General features: G+C 37.4%; 2 protein-coding genes across 3 annotated transcripts in view; one reads left to right on the forward strand and one right to left on the reverse strand.

Annotated features, from left to right (window-relative positions):
- The window catches only part of porb (P450 (cytochrome) oxidoreductase b), a 33,181-nt gene extending 13,237 nt beyond the window's left edge, over window positions 1-19,944 (reverse strand). The window contains exons 1-5 of one of the 2 annotated variants that reach the window (XM_079387062.1): window positions 19,562-19,944; window positions 15,493-15,685; window positions 1,611-1,659; window positions 1,176-1,304; window positions 947-1,096 (exon numbers count right to left, since the gene is read on the reverse strand). In XM_079387062.1, the coding sequence (XP_079243188.1) occupies window positions 947-1,096; window positions 1,176-1,304; window positions 1,611-1,659; window positions 15,493-15,668 (504 nt within the window). In that variant the 5' untranslated portion in view covers window positions 15,669-15,685; window positions 19,562-19,944. Of the gene's footprint in view, window positions 1-946; window positions 1,097-1,175; window positions 1,305-1,610; window positions 1,660-15,492; window positions 15,686-19,443 lie in introns of both variants that reach the window. The other variant, XM_079387063.1, reaches the window with a different exon arrangement.
- A 1,257-nt stretch (window positions 19,945-21,201) lies between these two features.
- Window positions 21,202-23,968, forward strand: sbds (SBDS ribosome maturation factor). Its single transcript, XM_079387346.1, has 5 exons — window positions 21,202-21,404; window positions 22,229-22,358; window positions 22,624-22,824; window positions 22,907-23,071; window positions 23,470-23,968. Exons 1-5 carry the CDS (start codon window positions 21,277-21,279, stop codon window positions 23,596-23,598), a joined length of 753 nt encoding a protein of 250 aa, XP_079243472.1. The 5' UTR covers window positions 21,202-21,276; the 3' UTR covers window positions 23,599-23,968.
- Window positions 23,969-24,451: the final 483 nt, after the last annotated feature.

Raw genomic sequence — 24,451 nt, forward strand, 5'->3', positions numbered from 1 at the left:
TAAATGCACTTATGCAGAAGCCACTCTGTAGTGAGCACTTCTGCTAAACCTGTGAGCTTTAAACCACTGATTCTGTTGAGTCACTGAACTTTGCACAATGTCAGTGTAGTATGCGTTGAGAAGGCTGTCTGACACTTTGGCTTGTGGAAGTATGACACAGCATTCCCCAGATTCACTTCTGCTCTGCTGCACTGTGTCATGGGTCTTGTTTGCTCAAGCGTATGACGGAAAGCACCTAAAGTATTAGAAACACATTGTTCCTGGAGTATTTAGTCTAAATACCTCACAAAACGCTTTGACAACTGCTTAAATGAAAAGTGCCCGAGCACACACTTAAAGGAATAGTTCACCCAAAAATGAAAATTTGCTAAACTTTTACTCACCCTCAGGTCATCCAAGATTAGGATGAGTTTGTTTCTTCATCAGATTCTGATAAATGTAGCATTGCATCAGTGTCTCAGCAATGGATGCTCTGCAGTGAATGGGTGCCGTCAGAATGAGAGTCTGATAAAAACATCACAATAATCCACACCACTCCAGTCCATCAGTTAACATCTGGAGAAGACCAAAGCTGAAACTAATCCAGCATTAAGACGTTTTAACTTTAAACCGTCATCTCTGGCTAAAATACAAGTCCATAATCTATAATAACGCTTCCTGCAGTGAAAAAGAAAGCAACATTATGAATTATAGACTCATTTTTAGCTGAAAGCAGTTTTTGTCTTCTCCAGATGTTAACTGATGGACTGGAGTGGTGTGGATTATTGTGATGTTTTTATCAGACTCTCATTCTGACGGCACCCATTCACTGCAGAGCATCCATTGCTGAGACACTGATGCAGAGACACATTTCTACAAACCTGATGAAGAAACAAACTGGCCTGAGGGTGAGTAAATGTTCAGGGAATTTTACCCTTACTATAAATCACTGTGGTGAGGAACTCACTGTATATTTAACTCCACTGAAGTCGGCATCACCCTCCTGTAACCAGTCATAGAAGTCCTGAGCGTTATCGGTCGGGTCTCCCTCTCCATACGTGGCCATGCAGAAGATCGCTATCGAGTTCTCAATCTCAGTCAGACGGGAGAGCTCACTCTGCAAATACAAGCATGCGTAAACAAACACAAACGGGAGAGGAATGAAGAGCTGGTTTTCATCCCATTGCATGTATTACCAAGTCATATTCCTCTGGATCCGCTACCATTCCCTTCATGCCGTAGCGATGAGCATCTTTTGCCAGTCTGTTGGCAAACTCTTCAGCCGTGCCCGTCTGTGAGCCGTAAAACACCACGATGTTCTTGCCCTAGAGGGAAATATTAAAATCATTACTTTATGTACACAAATGACTAAGATTCAGTCAGTTCATTTGCATTCAACCAAGGAAACTGTAACATAATTAACACTTCTTTGACTAAAATTGTAAAAACAATACAATTTTGGCTTACTTTAAAAAACTAAACACACAGACGGTCAGTTCTTTTTTCAGCCAATTCAGTTACAATATTTGACCATTTGACTGCCTAAAAAAGATTTGTTTTACGGCTAGTTTTGTTTGATCATTTTCACATATCAACTTCTACTGGAGAAGAGGAGGGTAAAAATCTCTTACCGTTTTCTTCATTTTGTCAATAAAACTGGTTTCTCTGGTTGTTTGAGGCCTACAAAACACAGATCAACAGAGGTCATACATCAAAAAAGGTTACTAATAATTACATTATAAATGATCATGTAACCAAATATTGACACACACACAAAAATAACCTGAAGTTTCAAGCACATCTGAAATCAGTGTGAAACTGCATCTGTAGCTCTTCTCAATAGATCAGTCCCGAGGCAGCTGATGTTGTTGCCAGTGAAACCAAAAGCACATTTATGTAGGATGTATTGTCATTTACACCCGAGTTTAAATGGAGGAGACTAAAGTAGACCTATTATGCACCTTTTTGCAGCATCTAATATAAGTTTCCGGTTTCCCCAGAATCTGTCTGTGAGGTTTCAGCTCAAAATACCCCACAGATCATTTACTATATCATTTTGAAAATGCCTATTTTGAGTGAAAGCAGAAACATGCTTTTTTTGTCCATGTCTCTTTAAATGCAAATGAGCTGTTGCTCCCTGCCCCCTTTTCCAGAATAGAGCTGTGCCTTTACAGCTCAGTCCATGTTTAACGCTTCACATAGCTGTGTGAAAAATATTTGTCTGTCTATACACAAAGTGTATAATCTGAATCAAGTGAGAGAGAGAAAGAGAGAAAGAGAGGGAGAGAGAGAGAGAGATGCAGAGCAGGGGATGCGAGGAACAGGACTGAGAACCGCTGCTTTAGAACATTGACTACATTTACATGGACATCAATACTCCAATTTTAATACGATTAAGACAATACTCTGATTAAGAATCTACCATGTAAACTACCATGTTACCTTAATCCGGCTAAAGTCATAATCCAAGTAAACAAATCGAATTAAGACATGTGGAGTATTCCTATTTTAGTCGCATTATTGAGGTGCAGTACAGACATGTACACACCTTAATCAAACTATTACAGTCGTGTAGGACTTTTCGCCGCATTTTGTGACAGGATACACACATGGCAGTGCTCAACCTTTGACGGCAAATAAAACAGCAACGCGTCATTTGTTTGCATATATAGCAGGACAAATAATTAACTGCACTTGAAGCTTTCGTAAAATTAAAAATGAAACACCCAAAACTGTATATGGCGCCATAACGAAGACGGACTGTATGTCCTTGCGTGAAATTCTGGAGGGAACGTCGGATGGCGTAGTGTGGGGACGTAATGACGTGTGCCATTATCGATCTATAACATGTAAAACGGGAACATGAAAGTATTATTCTAAAAGCAACTCATGCAAACGTATAATCATAATATTGTCTTATTCTGAATAAGGCAAATAATTAGATTACTGAAGTCCATGTAAACGTGGTCATTGATTTTGAAACTTGTGAATCCATTAGAATCGTTAGAAGACAGAATTGTGATTCATACATGATGTTTTCGAGCACCCCTAGTTTTGAGGCATGGCAACATCTCTTCCTCTTCTCTAAAGCAGCGCAGCATGGCCCCGCCCCCTTTCCTGCGTGTTCCCGGGGGCGGGGTTTATCAGGGTTTTGACATCACAAACCCAGGAAGTAGCTCATTGTAGTCCCTACGAGCTATTTTTGTAGGCATTAAACTGCCATAATTTTAAAAGACTATATCTCCGTTTGCATTTAATTTTCGGGTTCGTCACTTTGCAGATATTGTTTATGCTCAAACAGCATAAACAATATATTTTAGCATAACTAATGTTAAAAAAGTGAAATTGCAATCAACCACCCCTTTAAGGTACAATTCTCACTATTACCAAACCATTAACTACAACTTTTGCCTCAGTAAATTCCTAATTTGCTGCTTATTAATAGTTAGCACGGTAGTTGTTAAGTTTAGGTATTGGGTAAGATTATGGATGTAGAATATGGTCATGCATTAATATGTGCTTTATAAGCACTTATAAACAGCAAATATGTGACCCTGGGCCACAAAACCAGTCATATGGGTACATTTTTCGAAATTTAGATTTATACATTATCTGAAAGCTGAATAAATAAGCTAGGATGTTATGATGGGACAATATTTGTCTGAGATACAACTATTTGAAAATCTGGAATCTGAGGGTGCAAAAAAATCAAAATATTGAGAAAATCATCTTTAAAGTTGTTCAAATTAAGTCCTTAGCAATGCATATTACTAATCAAAAATTAAGTTTTGATACATTTACAGTAGGAAATTTACAAAATATCTTCATGGAACATGATATTTACTTAATATCCTAATGATTTTTGGCATAAAAGAAAAAACGATAATTTCGACCCATACAATGTTTTGGCTATTGCTACAAATATACCCCAGCGGCTTAAGGGTCACATATGTTAACAATAGGCATGCTAATAAACAACTAGTCAATAGTGAAAATTGGTCCCTATACTAAAGTGTTACCGAAGTTTGCGATTCTTCACTTTCATCTGATTTTTGTTTACATCCATCTTTACATTAACTCTCTCTCTCACACACACAGAGAGACTTTAAAACACAATTGTTCAAGAGTTCAAGAGAGTTCAGTGAATAGAAAAAGCGTGAGAGACTTTTCACAGAGTAAAAACTCTGGGCTCACGGCCAACTATTGCACAAGGATGTGAATAGTGTGATTTAATGAGTGAAAACTGCTGCTGAACTCTGTTTTTAATGGGAAACACCAGTGTTTTAAGGATACTATCGTCCATTAAACAAGAGAATGATTATTAGTCTTTCATTAATGCTGAAAGAAAATCATCAGCACTTTTGGCGATCACATACAATGCGGGCTAAATTTATATCTATAGAGTAATGATGTGATGTTATACAATCAAAGCTTTTTTTTAATAATAAAAATAGTTATTTCAACCAAACTGCTTTGGAAAAATTTTGTAATTATGTTTTTTATTGTGTACTTGAACAAATTGCGCCTGTATGGAGACCAAACAGACACACAGACGTTGCAAAACAAGATTTCCCATGTTAGCATCATTCTTTCTCCGTCTTGCGGGAGCAGAGCACATTCTGCACGTCTGTCTCTTCTGACTCACTCGGTTCAGGTCATGAATCATGATGTGAACCATCTGAAAGATCATATTCAGACATACAAAATCATCCAGGACCAGGACCGAGAACCAGAGGGACTATTTCACCAAACACTCACCTATCGATGGCGACCAGCCGGTCCTCCGGTAAGGAGAACACACAGCCCATAATCATAAGAAACACGTCCAAGAACGAAGACGCCAAGACAGACCCGTCACAGCAGAGACGAACCGTTAACTACAGAGCACACCGGAAAAACAAGCCACCGCCGATTGCATGTGAAGGAGTCGATTCCAGAGGAGGGCAGAGGCTGTTAGAGCGTCCCTCCTCCATCAGGAACCGTCTGCAGACGACTATTGAGACGGAGAAGCATCATGTCAATTCCCTACGCTCTTAAACACGTGCACCGGCAACATCTGGACGCCACGCAGCAGACCTCCCACGCGTCAAGCACGCCAAACACTCATGTAAACAAACAAAAAACTTGAGAAAGGTCCTTCATCCTCTCAAGATCCCAGAGAAAAAAACAGAACAGTCCTTTATCAACGGTTTCTTAAGACAGCGACGGTGAATGACTGAGGTCTGGCCTCTCCCTCTGGAGAACAGGGTCGCCGTGGCAACCACATCTATCATAGAAGGATCCTCCTGTGACAGGCCAGGCAACGCGAGCAGCGAGACAAATTGGAAATGGTTTCCACATAAATGGGGAGGGAGAGAGAAAATAGGCTGAATATAATGGAGGGCTTGTGCTGCGCCTCAACTTTCCACCTCTGGCACAGCTCAGAGAAAGACTTGGCTGGCCTCGCCAAATACAGACTCCACTGACATGAGGATTTGAAAAGAGATATAAGTAACATAACACACAGAGAGAGAGAGAGAGAGAGAGAGAGAGAGAGAGAGAGAGAGAGACATACAGACACACACACAGAGAGAGAGAGAGAGAGAGAGAGAGAGGGGATGTACTTTGCCATTTCTAACAGCCCAACTCTTTTTCATTTCATTTCAAACCGACTTTAAGATTATATATTTCTGATGGCCTTGCTGGCAGTTTTTCTTGGAAGTAATTCCATGTTTTGGAATCAACAGAATCAAAGTCATAGTCGATTAAAAAAAATATTGAACAGCACTTTAACAGCTGAACGCATGCTTTCCTTTCTTCAAAAAAAATGAAAGGGCTCTTCTGTGCATTTTATTTAATGGATGGTCAGCTATTCTTTACAGACACAGAACCAAATTAATTAGAAGACAATATCTGTGAAGCGGTTGTTAGGGGCTGGACTGATGAGTGTGGATATCTGGAAGACAATAACAAGCTTGATTTACAGGCTCATTACACATTTCACAAGTATATGTGGTGAGCTAGGGGCAAAGGTACAATCATTTAGATTTAGAAAGATTCATTATGTCAGTAAAAGTTAAGTAATGATTCAACAGATGTTTTTTTTTTAATTCAAGGGGTTTAAGACACTACAAGACTTTTCAAAACTCTTTTCAGACATATTTCATGATTTAAAGGAGAGATCACATGCCTACTGTATATATGCACAATACTTCAGAGACTGACCTTTATATTCAAGACATGCAAGAAAAGAATATATATCGCATTAAAAAGCAGTCACGTTCAAACTAAGCTTAGTTTACTGAAACTGGTGACCGTCCATTGAAAATAATGCAGGCGGAAATCTGATGATGCTACTAATCATAGGCTGGATATGACGACACACAGAATGTAATAAAGGTCTATTAGTTTGCATTTACTCTTAAGACTGAACGCACATATCCATCCATGCCCATGACTGAATGCAATGCTCAATGCTGCAAAAACATGGTGTAAACAGAAATCTCTGAAAGCTGCGGCCTACCAGCTGTCACACTCATGAGACGGAAACGGGAAATTGACTTACTGTGTTTATAAACAATTTGTGATATTCAAAGTATTCACTTATTCTACATCATCAGCAAAGATATTAAAATAACAACGCTAAAACTCACTGTATACCATCCTTACAATACATACAGCATTGCATAAAGTTGCATAAGGCAGTGTATTTTTGATGAGAAGAGGCAAACACTCCAGCAGACTGTGCTTATGCAGTCCTTCTGTCTTAACCAGGAGAGAACCTCACTGAGATTAAAAATCTCTTTTCCAGTGCAAATACTGTTTAAATTGTTCACGGATAAAACTTTCCAAAAGTTTTGACAAGATACATAGCTTTGTAATAATTCTATAGTTAAAGTAAAGTAGGGTCGCCTCCTTTCCACTGAGGAACAACAAAAGCAGACTTCCATATCTGTGGAATTTCCCTGTATTGTTGGTTAGGGAAAGACTGAACAGATGTGTCAATGGTTGTGAAATCGTTTTAAAAACAATGGTTCAATAAGATCAGGACCTGCCGATTTATTCGCATCTAGGTCTTGTAATGCAGAGCAGACATCAGAAGTAGTAATGAGATTAAAAACAAACTCTGTTGTCCATAGATGCCGCTCTGCTTTAAGAACTTCAGAAGTTACAGTGGTATAAATATTAGTCTGAAACAATGACCCTGATTCAGTAAAGTGGTTATTAAAACAATTGAGCATTTGTAAATGTATCCTTTGTTATGCGATTGGGAAGACCTGAAACAGATCTATTACCAGTCAAAAGCTTTATATTTTTCTTTATATTTTTTTATATCTCTTGCTACTGCAACAACACAAAGATCACTAATATCATTTGCAAATACAGAAGCTAGATAATATTTATGAGGGGCATTTGTGAAAACTAGCTAATAATGTGGATTTTTCTGGGAACTTCAAATTGGTGAGTCTACCAGTTGAAAAAGATTATAAGTATCACAAAACGCTTTGAAACCATCAGATACCGGAAGCAAACTATTTAAATTAAAATCACCCATTAATATTAATTCTTTGTATAAATAATAATTCATAATATCCATGACAAATCTGCAGATCAGCCTGAATCAGCCAGACATAAATGGGAAAACAAACAAATAAATACATTATAGTTTGCGTTAACAAATAAAATGGCACAAAAATATGCAATTTACATTATTATTGCAGTTATAATTGGAAAAAACAAACTTTAAGCATTTCTCATGGAAGCATGTAAACGCAGGCGATGATTTTTTACAGTTTAACGGCGTTAAAAATAATGCAGTTAACGCAGTAAGTGTTGAAATTGATAGCTTGCAATTATAACGTAATGTTAGTATAGTCGATATTTATGGTGAAATATTAGGGGAACAAATATCAGTAGGTATCAGTGATGCTTGCCTTCAGTCATAAAAAAAGATTAATTAAACAAATATTTAAAATATACTGTCTTTGTTGTTTCTACATTAATTTGAAGATTGAATGTGAAATTATTGCACTATAAATGTATATGTAAAAACTTTAAATGTTAGGTGAGATTAATCAAGATTAATCGTGAAGGAAATTGTGTGTTTATCACACAATTCTGACTTTTTTTTCTCCCAGAATTTTGAAGTTAAATTTCACAATTTTGACTTTTTTCTCTGATTTCTGAGTTGTTTTTTTTTTTTTTTTTTTATTATGTCATGTTTTTAAAAATTCAAACTGTATTTGGCTTAACTCTCATTGATAGTGTAATGGTGTTCCATATTGACTTTAACCTGCACACTTTTTTAACATCAAATAGAGCTTGCATTTACTGAACTTCTGCAGCAACACGACTGGACACATGATGACCTGTGGTGTTTGGCATCAACATGGTCTCGTAGACTTTGTTACACAGTTTTTAAATAGTTTTTGTTATCAGTTATGTACATTTGGGCTTTGTTACATCTTCTGTTGTTTAATGAAAGTTTATTGCATTATTTAAGTATCATGTGTGCTACCAAGATGTGTTTTGTGTTTGCATGAATAACTCTGTGCACCTTCTGTATATTAGTATATACTTCTGCTTGTGGTGAAGCTGCCCGTGATGAGCTTTGATTCTTCATGCGGCTTTCTCTTTTACCACCTGCATTATTATGGCGGTTGTCAGTATGTTAAAGGTACAAAACAGATTTTAATAGCAGTGTGTGTTGTTGAATTAGTGGTTTACATTCAAATTTCACTGTTTGTAAATTACAGTTTTTGTGTATTTTTTACTAAATTATTCTGGCAACCACAGCTGCCAAAATGATTTAGTAAAAACTACGTAATTTTTTTTTACAGTGTACATTTTCCCCCACAAAACAAAAATGCCTTGGTGATTTCAGTCATTAGTTTTTTCCTGACTGAAGTAGGTAGAAACTGTACTTCTATGCATGAATAGAAAAAAGCTGCCAGTGGCGAGACTGCTGCCAAGTGCACAGACTTGTTTCTAATAAGAAGTTCAGTCTTGTCCTGAATGACAGATTTGCGATGTGGTCCTCACAAAATACTTTCAAATGTGGAGTGTCACGCAGGGAATTCTGGGAATATCAGTGTGCAGTTTTTGACTGTAAATTATACATTGTTAGTTTTACTTCTAAAAACTGTTAACAGCATTTTACTGTAAAATTACATGAACCGTCTGGTTAGATCTTTTACAGTTTTTCCCTGTATATAGTACAGGAACTCACTATTAACAGATTAACAGTTTTTTTTTTCAGTAGTGTTTCTACAACAGTTTACAGTTAAAATTCCACTTATTTTTTACAGTGTACGCTTCTCAAAGAAAATCCACACCTGGCACAGGTGAACACGATAAAAAGGGCAGAAAGGGCAAAATGACGTTGGATAGTAAATGGTTACAAAAGAGCATTATGGACAGATGAATGTAAGCTTGATATACTTCTTTAACAATAAACATCAGGTAATAAGAGATCTGGATGAGGGCATTGCAAGCAAAATAAAACCCAAAAAACTTATTGTATTTATTTTTTAGAGTTGCTCAATAAATGTAAGAGACTTAAAGAACAATGACTAAATGTTATTGTATATTTACTGTTGTTTAAGTGAAGATATTCCATGCATCATGCAAATACAAACACTGCGAATAAGAAAAGGGTGCTGTACTTCCCTACACATAACTTCCTTGTATGTATTGTATTTGGTGTGTGTGCCTAGTAGCCACTGAGCTACAATAATACACACAGATCTAGCCTATGTATTTACTCATCTCACTTGCACAAAAACAGATTCAGTATTCCTCAAAATGAATAAAAACAGTGAAATACAAACTCAGAACATGACACAAAGCTTTCTCCTGTATCCTATTCTTCATGCAATCCAGAATAGCTGCACAGCTGAAAGGTTTGTTTGAGTTCTTTGGATTTACATTTCCTTCAGCCTGAGGCATATTCATTTCACTTTTGGTGTGAAAGAGCTTTTACATTTGCCAAAAATAACTTTTTTTTACATTGAAATCAAACAAACCCAGCCCAGATGAGAAAAGGTAATGCAACGCATTACTTTCCATAAAAAGTAACTAAGTAATAGGGTTGTGCCAATAGACGATAGTATCGTGTATCGACGATAGTCAGAGATATTGACGATAGCAAATGTCTTTGTCAATAGTCAAGGCAATATTAGGCTCATTCTCCTATTAATTCGGCTGTACGCGAGACGGAGCGAGGAAAGTGAAAAAGCCTTTAAGCTTCTCCTCCTCATTGGAAATCTTTGGGACTCTAAAACTAAGCCCACATCAAAATTGAACTGCAGGGTGATAATCGTTATTTACAAATTAGGCTAAGAGTGCAAAAAGAGACATCTTTTAGACATCCTGAACAGCTTCGAGCTATTGATGAACTGCACCGGCAGCATTTCGTTTTCTTTCCAGCACATTAACAAAACACATGGATGCTTATTCGTCATCATCGTTATTATAAAAATATGCAGTTAATAAGTTATCATTCTAAAACTGGGCTCGTCATGGGGCGCGCGGTCCGGAGCGCTGTATGACTGCTGTATCCGAATATGAACTAGCTGTTTTAAATATTTTTATATTTAACATGTTAGTTTTTCAGTATGTTTGAAAGTATATTATTTCGGTTATTGGTACTTCCAGGCTCTCTCTCTCTCTCTCACGCATGCACGGTTTAAAATGACCAAATAGTTATGAAATAGCCCATGCACGATAATATTGTGTATCGGCGATCTCACAGGCTGGCGATATGACGATATGAAAAAATACCATATCGCCCAACACTACCAAGTGATGTAATTAGTTACTTTTAAAGGAAGTAATGTAATATTGTAATGCAATACTTTTAAAAGTAGCTTTCCCCAACACTGCTGGTGAGGTGTTCAGCTCACACAATTCCTCCAATAATAATAATAGCTGGGTTGTTTTTTATCCATTTTTTAATTAAAGGTGCTGTATGTAGCGGTTGAACTAGGTATTGCCGTCCAAATTCTAAATATTGGAGAGGGTTTTTTTCACCCGGCCCCTCCTCCTCAGACTTGACGCACACGCAGGTTACCAGATTAACGATACCAACAGGAACGAGCGCAACTGGCAACCCGGCGTACCGAAATACAATTGGGTAAACTGGCAGTGGGCAGGTTATACAAACCAAAACACAGACCTACATTCCGGCCGGAACACACATTTTCAAAGGGAATAACTGACTGTAGCATTGTTTTTCAGATCAGAATCAGCTTTATTGCCAGGTATGTTTGCACATACGAGGAATTTGTTTTAGTGACAGTAGCTCCACAGTGCGACAGAATGACAGCAACAGGACAGGACACAGATAGTAAAAAAAATAAAAAAATAATAATGATAAATAAATAAAAATTTAAAATAAAATAAATAATGTACAAATACACAAAAATGGACAATGCACCAAATAGCACAAACACGATATACAAAATAGACAATTCAGTATGTACAGGTATGTTAGGTGCAAATTTGAAATGCAATAAGTATGTGTGTAAAATAAACATAAGTATGAGAGTGTTGTGTGTTTCATGTTTATTGTTAAGAGTTCAAGTGTTCATGAGATGTATTGCCTGAGGGAAGAAACTGTTCCTGTGTCTGGTCGTTCTGGTGCTCACAGCTCTGTAGCGTCGACCAGACGGTAACAGTTCAAAGAGGGAGTGTGCTGGATGTGAGGGGTCCAGAGTGATTTTGCCAGCCCTTTTGCTCACTCTGGATAAGTACAGTTCTTGGAGAGTGGGGAGGGTTGTACCAATGATTCGCTCAGCAGTCCGAACTACTCTCCGTAGTCTTCTGAGGTCAGATTTGGTAGCTGAGCTGAACCAGACAGTTATTGAGGTGCAGAGGATGGATTCAATGATGGCAGAGTAGAACTGTTTCAGTAAGTCCTGTGGCAGGTTGAACTTCCTCAGCTGGCGAAGAAAGACTCCTGACAATGGAGTCTATGTGAATATCCCACTTCAGGTCCTGGGAGATGGTGGTGCCCAGGAATCTGAATGACTCCACTGCAGTCACAGTGCTGTTCATGATGGTGAGTGGGGGGAGAGCAGGGGGGCTTCTCCTGAAGTCCACGATCATCTCCACAGTTTTGAGCATGTTAAGCTCCAGGTTGTTAAGACTGCACCAGACAGCCAGCTCCTTAACCTCCTGTCTGTAAGCAGACTCGTCACCGTCCTGGATGAGGCCGATCAGTGTGGTGTCGTCTGCAAACTTCAGGAGCTTGACAGAGGGGTCTTTAGAGGTGCAGTCGTTGGTGTAGAGGGAGAAGAGCAGTGGGGAGAGAACACAGCCCTGAGGAGCTCCAGTGCTGATGGTGCGGGTGTTGGATGTGTATTTACCCATCCTCACAAGCTGCTGCATGTCTGTCAGGAAGCTGTTGATGTTAAAGCTGTTCCTTCTCTTGTTCTTTTTGAAGACCTGGTGCACGTCATCTTCTCTTATCTTATCTATCTAGTTCAGGTGTGGGAGAGAGGGGGGTTGCAAGAGGTGTGAATGGTGTTTTTCAAACCTACAATAGAACTCATTAAGATCGTCTACTAGTTGTTGATTCTCCACAGTGCTGGGGGATGGTGTCTTGCAATTGGTGATTTCTTTCAGACCTTTCCACACTGAAGCCCTGTCTCTGGAAGAGAATTGTATCCTTAGCTTATCAGAATAATTCCTCTTTGCCACTCTGATCTCCTTTTCCAGTGTGTATTTGGCCTGTTTATACAAGACTCTGTCCCCATTCCTGTAAGCATCTTCTTTGGCCTGACGGAGCTGTCTGAGTTTTGCAGTGAACCACGGTTTGTCGTTATAAGTTGGATGAGTCCTGGTAGGAATGCACATATCCTCACAGAAACTGATATATGATGTTACAGTCTCTGTGAGCTCGTCTAGATCATCAGCAGCTTCAAAAACACTCCAATCAGTAAGGTCGAGACAAGTCTGTAAAACCCACTCTGTCTCATAAACAAGTAAGTCTTATCTCTGTCAGATAAACAAGATAACTTAGCATGTTTCTTAAATATCTGCAAACATATTATGTTATTTTTATCCTTTAGTAGAGTCAAAAACTTACATACAGCACCTTTAAAGCAATCACCCTTAATGCAATTTTGACGTAGCGGAAAACTCCGGGGAAAAAAACGTGATTGGTCTAGTTTTGAATAGTAATCGTTTGTGGTGAGCAATGACTTTTTTTACTTGGGTATGCTGAGTGATAATATAAATATAACTCTATGCATCAGCTAAATAATTTTTTTATTCCCAGTGAATAGGTGTTAGGCTAAATCTCCCACCTGGATGACACTACTCCATTAACAGACCATGCAAAATACCCAAAATAATAATATGCTTAAAATATTGCCAAGTAACGTTGCAACGTTGCAAACAACAATACAATCAGAGAAGGACTTTAACTGCAAGCGACACGAGCATACGCGAAACAAAGGGAACAATAACATGTTCAGAATGTTCAGAGGATTGTTTTTCTTTTCCCGATGTTTGTTATTATAAAAAAAAAAATATAAACATGCGCTTTTTTTTTAAATTACCACTTGCTGACAATAACACATATCTTCATACCCATATATGACCCCAAAAAATGTAAGATGATAACCTATTTTTTCAGTTGACTTAAAATTTGCTTTGCTTGAGAAAACATAAAATACCTATTTTATATCTATTAACATATCTGGCAGCAACAGCGTATTTTTCCGCCTGGAGCGAACACTTCGTGGACAGCTTACCTCGTGCATGAAATCAGCCGCAGGACAGCAAACCAATGAGAACGCGCTACAATCCTGACGAGTCACAGCGATAGAGCGGAGACGCCAAAGCTGCGGAGAATACGCTCGCCCGGAAGCAACCGCAACTGACGTAGATTTACTGAAAATTACGGCCGTTGGGCAAATAAATCATTTTACGTACTTATTCCTAACTCTTTAAGCTTTAAGTTAGATTTCAAATGACAAGGGATCAACTTATAATCATGTTTATATTATTTTATCCCGTGAACTTATTCTCTCAATTGGCCTGGGTATGCGGCGCATTCGCAGCTTATATGGACGGAGCGCCACTGCTGCTAATCGGGCTAGATGCATGTTTAAGTATGTGTAGAAACCAGAAATAAAAAAAATAAATAAAAAAAATTCACACACATCTGTAATGTTTTCATGATCTTCTCCTGCAGTGAGAAGTGAGGTCTAGTCTACCTTATAACGGTGTAAGACAACTATATTATGTGCAATTTTAATATGTTTTGATTTACTTTGTTCCCCATTGGTGACACAGAAATGCTTTGCAGAGACACAAAGGTTTGAATTAAACATATTTTAAGATTTGCAACGATTTATGGCATAGCACAATATACCATATTCATGTCAAAGCACTTGCATATTATTGCTCTTTTTTTTATTTTGATTGCTTCCATTGTCCTCATTTGTAGGTCTCTTTGGATAAAAGCGTCTGCTAAATGACTAAATGTAAATTTAGACATTTATGGAACTTATTTTTCTAATTCGAACTCTTGCTGTCTGTGTCTGAAGCCAGGTGATGTTTAATGCGAGAGAGATAAATGAACCACAAACGTATCCTTCAACCATGATGACGCTCTACGGTTTATCTCACTAACAGCTCAGGAGTGACTGTAATGTCTGGCATTGAGTAAGACCTTTGCCAATGACACTATTCAAGGCTAAACAAGCAATAAACATTCCCTGCGCCTCCAGCGTCAGCTGAATCAGCTACGGCCCAGAAAACACAGACTGTTTCCAGGAGGACTGAAGCGTTTAACCAGGAAGACTGCAATGATACTGACCTTACAGACGTCAATTTACTTTCTTCTCAGCCGTGAAATATTTCTATCTCTGAGGTTATATACATAATTATACTTTTGTTTCTCAAGAAATTAGATTTTGAAACAAGAAAATGAAGCCTAATTATAAACATATTTCTTCTAAACTTCTCATAAATGTAACATCAAATTTCCAAGTGGCAATTTACCAAGACTGCAAAACTATTGAGCATCACAAAAACAGAAGATACTTCAAACAGGAGATATTTGTGTTTCGTGTCCTGTTTTATGGACCACGACTTTGGATCAATCACATTTATAAGGTGGGCAAAAAAAAACCAAAAAAACTTTCTATTATTATTATTGTGAGAGTGACAGCAAATACAAACTCTAATAAAAAAATTATATTGTATGAACAGTGTCTTTACAGCATAAATTATTTGACATACTATCATGGTGCATGCTAACACTAGACAATTTAAATTAAAATTCTTATTGCAGCCAATTTACACACACAAAAAAAAAAAATTCTAATAATAAGCTGCATTAATTACCTATTAAAAAATATTATAAAAAATCAAATCTTTCAATTTTGGGGTGAAATATGACTCACACAGATGACACAATTAAAAAAGCTAAAAAGTGAATATGATTCCAGTTTTGCATTCTAACGTTCTCCCGCACCTCATTTACGAGAAACGATACAGGAGCGGTTTGGAGGTACTTACGTAGACTCCAGTTTTTTGAACTCCGGGATGGGCTCGGCTTTTTTGCGGAAAATCAGCCAGTAGATGAGCAGACCAGCAATGAGCGAGAAGAGGAAGACGTCCAGGTTACTGAAGAAGGGCTCGTCCTCCTCCATCAGCTCCGACTGCGCGGCGGGATCGGCCTGTGTGTCTGCCATCGTTACGAGGAGCGCCGCTGCGAGAGAGGAAACACTCACAGAATTAGCAGATAACATTATGTGTCACTTCAGCAAACATAGTAACATCGCCATGTCTGATATTAGGGCTGGGCGATAAATCGATAACTATACTTATCATAATATAATTTCTCAATAAAGCGACAATACAAGTTCGCTAAACGTTCGATATAATGTCTATGCACCAAAAGTAGAATGAAAGAGTGCTAGTCATTTGAAGCGCGACACACAGAGCATTTATTAGCTCGGATCAAAGTTCAAACGGCAGCGCAGAGCAAGCTCGAAGCCCATGAAACAGCGCTGACAAGCAACGACAAGCCTTTTCAATCTACAAATAGCCATCATTTATCATGGATTTACTGTGGTAGTACTAACTGCACCATGCCATTGTGTCACAAATGTGAGATATTCATATCAAACGTTATTTATTATTAGTGGTTCAAAGGATCACTAATCTCACAGTTCGGTTTTTGACCCACGGATCACCAAGAAAAGAAAAATATTTCAATTTAACTACAGCTTTCCATTTCGACTTATTCAATACCACAGCAAATACTACTAGATTAACTAAAGTTTAAACATGCTTAGTGTACAGCCAGTATAAATAAGAGCAAATACACAAATTACAAGCTTAGATAAATACAACAGAATATGTTACAAATAAAATAAGGTCAATAGTATTCAAATACAGAAAGGTAATAATTAGGGAAAAATAACACTGCATAGTGTTCACTGTATAAATTAAATTTAGATCTTTGTCAACGCTGTTTTGTTGTTTGATTAGCAGCAGGTATTTATAGGGCGCTGTCCCTTTAAGACCTCATGCATGGATCCAATATAATGATGCACATCCGATTTCTTTCTGAGCTGTTTTCATTCACTTGAGACATAACTGACTGCGTTTACCTGAATGATTGTCGAGATTTTTGTGTCAATCATGTTTACACACTGCCTCCGAAACTTTTGTCCATCATAAAAAAATTCGGATCAGGTTCGATTTTCCGCGTTTCGTAACAAGGAAAGGATGGCGAATACGAAAGGACCTTAAAAGTTCGTATGCGTTTTTTCGTTTCGTTCGTATTTGTCAATATCAAAATGCCTGCTACGGAGACGAAAATGCAGAAAATCGAACTCAATCCAACTTTTTTTATGACGGACGAAATTTTCGGGGGCAGTGTGTAAACGTGATTGACACAACGTGAGGTCGTATTTATTTTTTAACATGCAGAAATGTCGAACTCAGTGTGCAATGACCTTAAATGTTTTTCATACAAAAACCTAGAAACCATTTAGATCAATTTTTACTATGGTATTAAGATGTGCTATATGTATGGTTATAACTGTGGTTATTATCATGATCTAAATGTATGCTACTATGGACGACTAATGGTTAATTTTAATAAAACTCAAACAGAATAATGAAATTTCACCATATAAAAATAAGTCAACTCAAGCTACTACTGCTATCAAATGTGCATTTCCAACAGACAAATGAAAAATAAGTAATAATATTATTAATATTATCAGGCAACGCAAACTTTTTCTTTATTTGAAACAATATCACTCAGAGCATGCAGAAACTACAACATTAGTTCTTGTTGACTGGAAAAAACCATGAAGTGTTTGTCATGTTCTGACAATAAAGAGAAGTTTAAAACCACATTCGATGGTCTGGTTTCTACAACTTTCACTTTGAAGAAAAAATATGGCTTTAAACTTGAAAGAAATAAAGATTTGACATTTATTGTGATAATTATTGATAACGACTGATATGAAAAAAATATATATATTGTGATCATTTGTTTTTTTGTCCACATCTGATCTGTAGGTGTAATGCACATACATTTAGTAAGAGAGTTTTATCTAAAGTAAAGAAAAATAATAAGTAAAAACCAAAGTATGCACTTGACCCGACACAATATTAAATATAATATCATTTTAATAAAGGAACTGTTGTTGTCAAGTAAGCTTCATTTATGATGTGCCTCCATTCAACCCTTATGTTGTGCTGAAAATGTACCTAATTTGGTGTTCCTGGTCAAACATTACCAGCCTTTTAACAACTGCTTGTAAATCGCTCATTATGCTATATTCTCACCAAATCTTGGGTTCACTTTTTTTTTTTTAGCACAGGTTTTGATGGATCCAAGCTGATTCGCCTCAGTTTCTGAGTGAAAGAAAAGCATTATTTGTGGAAAATGTTGGCAATGTTCACTCAAAACCAGAGGTCAATGAGGTCTATGAACAATCAGCTCCAAAAACAAACACAAAACCCGGTAACAAATACGAGAAATGAGATATTTATAAGCAATTTTTGTAAACCTGTCATTTTAAAAAAACGTTGCACGTTTCAAAAATGATCAAATTTTTTCTGGGATGTTGTTATACCCCGTGTGTGTAAAGTCAGTAAGTTTTAGTCCAATGCAGTAACATTAACTAGCCTTTTCTGTAAAAACAAACTCCTGGACAGGTCAAAATGACTGCAGCACAACATGAGGAGTCGAACCTCAAAACAAACTCATCTAAGCAAACCAATCCAGCTATGAATTTTCCATCCAACCTTTTTTATCACCCATTGACAAACACTACTATTATCTCTAGCTTTTCTTACTAGCAACGCCATGTTCAGCCTCCAAAGTCCACATCACCACCATAGCAACTCATCTGTGTGTCCCCCATCATAATAATCAGTGTGAGCTCAATTAATGAATGAATGAGAGTCCAAACAGCTGAAAAAACATCATCACTCCAGTCCATCAGTTAATGTCTTGAGAAGACAAAAGCTGTGTGTTTGTAAGAAACAAATCCATCGTTAAGAGGTTTTTAATGTCAAACCATTATGGATTCATATCTTAGTTTTAAGTATAAAACGTCTTAATGCTGGATTAGTTTCAGATTCTGATGTTAACTGATGGACTGGAGTGGTGTGGATTATTGTGATGTTTTTATCAGACTCTCATTCTGACGGCACCCATTCACTGCAGAGCATCCACTGCTACATTTCTCCAAATCTGATCAAGAATCAGCTCATCTACATCTCAGATGGCCTGAAAGTGAGCGAATTTTCAATTAAAGTAACTCTATGCAATTCTGAGCACCTAAAGGACCTCCCAGAGGGCTCAGAAACGCTTATTCTCCTTCAAATGTTAGGACTCCAAACCGTCTCGTGACTTAACTGTTAACATGACTGGACATATTTCATGCTTCCATCATGAAAATTAAAAATCGGGAACCATGCATTTGACAAATCTATTAAAGCACATGTTTGAATCTGCTTTGTCAGCATCAGAGAACATGACCTAGCTCTAAATCACAGTCAACACAGCAGACCAAACTACTAACGGTGATAGAAATAAAGAGTTTAGGTCAAGCTTTTCTTTGCATATATTTTGTACAGCTAATTACTATTGTATTTATGTATATTAATAGCATTTTTAAGCAAGTTTGTACCAAAGTAAAGGAGATTCACACACTCTTCTTACATTTAAAACACGAAATTCAACTAATTATTAACACTTTTAATGTCTATACTGTCTGCAATCTCAATAATGTAGAAAACAACTTAATAAACCACAGAGAAGCCTATATTTGTTTTATTTAATTTGCAAACGTAAAAAAAGTTAATTATAATTAGAAAACTGTTGATCAAACACGAAAACTTAACTTAACTCTCACATGAAACACATTATATTTGCAGTGCGAGGTCTTTTTGTTGACATATTTCTACAAAACTGAGAACTAAAGACACAATACTAACCCACTGCAAATCTTTAGCGACATCTAAATGCAGACATTACCGCGCAATATCTAATAAATGCAAGTTGACAGCTATGTTGATAAGATGGTTTGAGGACATGTAAGTTTAAAGCTCTTACCTGCTCACTTGAGCCCCGACCAGCGATCCACGCGATGCGGAAGCCCCTCTGTCACACTCGCCGGACTCGTCCACTCCGCAGAGGGGGGACACATGCAATATTTGTGAATTTATGCCTATTTACGTGGGTAAACACGGCCATATGTGTCTGTAGTGTGTGTTAGTCATAGTGTCAGATATGTAGCAGTGTGTCTTTATTTGGTGTTGCGGTAATATAATGCAGTGTAAAGTTTACATTACTTTAAACCCCCCTGGTAATGCAGTAGACGCTTCTAAAAGAAGGCTTTGTAATGCTGAAGATGCAACGTGAATTAATCCATTTCAAAGTGCAGCGGGTTAAGGGTGAGGGTTATGCAATCATATGCATGGCACACCGTGTCTTCTGAATAAACAGTAGACTTTCCTCCGTCATGTTTGGAGTCTAGGTTACAAAAATATAACTAAACGTTTTCCATGTTTTCTTATTAATTCCCAGCAAGGCCAAGGTTAATCTCTCATCTAAACACTTTCCCCCGGTTTCACAGTCAAGGCTTAAGCCTAGTCCTAGACTAAAATGTAATGCTAAGCTGTTTCAACTGAAAAAAAACTTGCACTGACTGATCTTAAAACATATCAGTGTCTTTGTTTTGTCTCAAGATGGACACCAGTAATGCTTTTTCTAAGGCATGTTGATAAAAATTACTTAAATGTCCTAATTGAACTATGGTCTAATCCTGGTTTAGTCTAAATCCTGTCTGTGAAACCGGGCCTATATTATATATTCTGTTTTGTTACCAAATTAGAAAAGAATTACAATTATTTTTGTTTGTTTAATTGCAAATGTGAAGTCTGATGGGTTTATAAGGCACATGCTCACTTGTTTTCACAAAAAGCCAGGTGTGTGTAAATGCTTGACTTTCTTTTAGTATTATTATTATAATTATTTAGATAAAATAAGCACTTTTATTAAATGTTTTGATTAGTCAACCTAACTATTTAAAGAACTGCTGATTACTGAACAAATGTGACTCTGGAGCACAAAACCAGTCTTAAGTCTTAAGATTTCTTCATCAACTGAAAGCTGAATAAATAACATTTCATTGATGTTTGTTAGGATCAGACAATATTTGAAAATCTGGAATCTGAGGGTGCAAAAAAATCTAAATATTGAGAAAATCACCTTTAAATTTGTTCAAATTAAGTTCTTAGCTATGCATATTACTAATCAGAAATGAAGTTTTGATATATTTACAGTAGGAAATTTACAAAATATCTTCCTGGAATATGATCTTAATATCCTAATGATTTTTGGCATAAAAGAAAAATTGATAATTTTGACCCATACAATGTATTTTAGGCTATTGTTACAAATATACCCCAGCGATTTAAGACTGGTTTGTGCTCCAGGGTCACATGTTGAGATTAAAGTTTTAACATATGATTTTTTCAACATCCATTCAACAACATAACCTTTAATCCAGATTTTTCTTTAATCGTATCATAGCTATTATAGTGGTTCTCATTCAGTAATTATGTGTACACATGAGATTCTTGTGTCATCAGCATTCATTAAAAGTTAATGGTGCATTCTGTGTTGTTCGCTTACAGTGGCACCACGTGTCCATCTGCCTGTATTTATGTGCCTCCAGTCCTCCAGGAGGCGCTGCAGCGAGAGAGAGAGAGACGGGAACAAACGCAGCTGCTAGCACCGCACTGAGAGCCTGAAGAGAGTCAAACATGTCTATATTCACACCTACTAACCAGATCAGGTTAACAAATGTCGCCGTCGTGAGGATGAAGAAGGCAGGGAAGAGGTTTGAAATAGCCTGCTACAAGAACAAAGTGATGAGCTGGAGATCTGGAGCGTGAGTGCTATTATCACATGCGCACAATATGATGTTTATTCTGTTATTATAGCAGTCTAACCTGTTAAATTAGAGTTAGAACACTTTTTGAGGGATTGTTATTGCGTGTTTTTGTTAATACTAGTGTTACAGTGTTAAATGTGTGATATGTACATTGTTTTTAAGGGTGATTATATACAAGAGCCAACCTCTTTCAGTAGTCAAATTAAGAGGTTATTTATTTTATTTGACTTTATTGATTTGATTTTATGATATAACTGTTTTATAATTCGCAGTTATCAACTCACAAAGCCTTGAAGTCTTAAAGGAGTAGTTGTCCCTAAAAATGAAAGTTTTCTGAAAATTGACTCAGTTCATCCGAGTTTGTTTCTTCATCAGGTTTGTAGAAATGTGTCTCTGCATCAGTGTCTCAGCAATGGATGCTCTGCAGTGAATGGGTGCCGTCAGAATGAGAGTCCAAACAGCTGATAAACACATCACAATAATCCACACCACTCCAGTCCATCAGTTAACATCTGGAGAAGACCAAAGCTGTGTGTTTGTAAGAAACATTTCTGACGGCACCCATTCACTGCAGAGCATCTGATGCTGAGACACTGATGCAGAGACACATTTCTACAAACCTGATGAAGAAGCACATGCTAATCTTGGATGGGCCGAGGGTGAGCACATATTCAGAAAAGTTTCATTTTTGGATAAACCATTTCTGTAATGTCATATAAATGGAAATTTCATGATCACTTCGTTGGACGATTTGTCATTTCCTTGACATTAATGTAATGTTCACAAATCAACAGTACTTACAAATGTTGCTGTTGTTACAGGGAGAAGGATCTTGATGAAGTCCTGCAAACAAACACTGTGTTTGTCAATGTGTCTAAGGGTCAAGTGGCGAAAAAAGACGACCTGTCGAATGCTTTCGGCACAGACGATCTGACAGAAATATGCAGACAGGTGAACTTGCTGCTGTATACAGCTGCTTTATGATCTGATCAGCCCTGACTGTGGACTCATAACAAGACTGTTTTTATTCATATAACAATGTACCTGATATTAACATGCTATTCTATATATGTGTATTTTATGTAAATGTACATGCAATTTTTAATTAATTTTTTTTTCTGTTATCATTTTTTTATTTCATGTTAAAGTTTCTAAAATTAAAACAATGTACATGTTTTATAAAAAACTTAAATGGGTCGTTTTGATCTTTTCGCAGATTTTAGCTAAAGGAGAGCTACAGGTGTCAGACAAGGAGCGACAGAGTCAGCTGGAGCAGATGTTTCGTGACATCGCAACTATTGTGGCAGAGAAATGTGTGAATCCTGAGACCAAACGGCCCTATACAGTGAGCCTGATAGAGAGAGCCATGAAGGACATCCACTTCTCTGTGAAGGCCAACAAAAGCACTAAACAGCAGGTGAGCTGAGCTGCATCAGGCGAGGATCTGGCTGCCGAGGTCTCTGTGGTTAATGCTAGCGTCTGTCTGTCTGTCTCTGCAGGCTCTGGAGGTCATCAAGCAGCTGAAGGAATCCATTCAGATTCAGAGAGCTCACATGCGGCTGCGCTTAGTCCTGCCGGCCAAAGACGGGAAGAGACTGAAGGAGAAGCTCAGAACATTAATAAAGACCATAGAGAGCGAGGAGTTCGATGATCAGCTGGAGATGGTGAGATTAATCCGTTCATTCAGTCATTCCTTTTTATTTTAGATGCCACTTAATTTGATATTTTGTGTTTAATGCAATGCTTATGCTATGTGAAATATATAAACAACTTCATATTTATATGGTTCAAGTAAGACACACACACATAACAATAGTATAATAGAAAGTTAGAATAGAATAGAAATTTCAAAAGAACAGCATTTATTTGAAATATAAATCTTTTGTAACATGTCTTTGCTGTCACTTCTGATCAATTAAATGCATCCTTGCTGAATAAAAGTATTCATTTATTTTAAATGAAATGCAGGCTTGGTGAGCAGAAGAGACTAAAGCTTTTGACACACACACACACACACACACACACACACTCTGAATGTAGTGGTATTCTCTTTATTTTCCAGGTGTGTTTGATAGATCCCGGTTGTTTCCGGGACATTGATGAGCTGATCCGCTGCGAGACTAAAGGGAAGGGAACGCTGGAGGTGCTCAGCCTCAAAGATGTGGAGGAAGGAGACGAGAAACTAGAATAACCTCTTCATCTTCCCCTGCTCCTCAAACCAACGCATTCAACTATCGCTCACTCGTTTTATATGGAGTGCATTTTTGATGAATTACAGCATGGCTTAAATATTAGCCGTATATTCTCAGCTGGGACAGGCTTCAGTAACAATACCAAATCTGGTGAACATGTCCCCAAAAACAAAATTATGCTCAGTTGCAGTCATTTATTTTCTGTGAAAATAAAATTAACTTTGATTGTTTAAAAATAATAAAAGGAATGATTAACATAATATACCGTGAGATTCTGTAAGAGTGCATTGCTTGCCAAAATGAAATATTTGCTCTTTAGATAGTTTGTATTTGTGCTGGCATTGATCAGTCTGTTAAGAAAGCACTGTCAGCTCATAGGCCTTCTGATGGTCTTCTCATAGGTCTTCTCTTGTTTGGTGTTGGAGAGTCTTTTATAATCTAAATAACTGAATCTATAATCTACCACTACAAGATACATCTTTCTCTAGTAAACTCATCGGTGTGTCAGTGTGGGCTTTGGCTTTGAAAGAAGAACGCAAGCTAGATCGGTCAGAATCGCAGGACTGGACCAGGATTGATCCACACACAGGACGGGAACATGAGCTGGAATGGCTGATCTCAGTTGTAGGTTTTACGTATCTCTGTAAAAGATACACGTTGCCTGTGTGAGAAAAGTATTCATTTGGCAAAACAGTAAAGGCTCTTTCACACCAGAAACATTAACTATACAAGGCATGATTATTGTTCATCTGCTGGAAAAAAAATTAAAATAATTTAAAGTGATTCCATTGTTCTCATTCCTCTGACATTATCACTATAATTGTGGTCTGGATCCGATGGAAGAGTGGAAAA

The sequence above is a fragment of the Barbus barbus genome, assembly GCF_936440315.1.
Source record: "Barbus barbus genome assembly, chromosome: 31".
Lineage (NCBI taxonomy): Eukaryota > Metazoa > Chordata > Actinopteri > Cypriniformes > Cyprinidae > Barbus > Barbus barbus.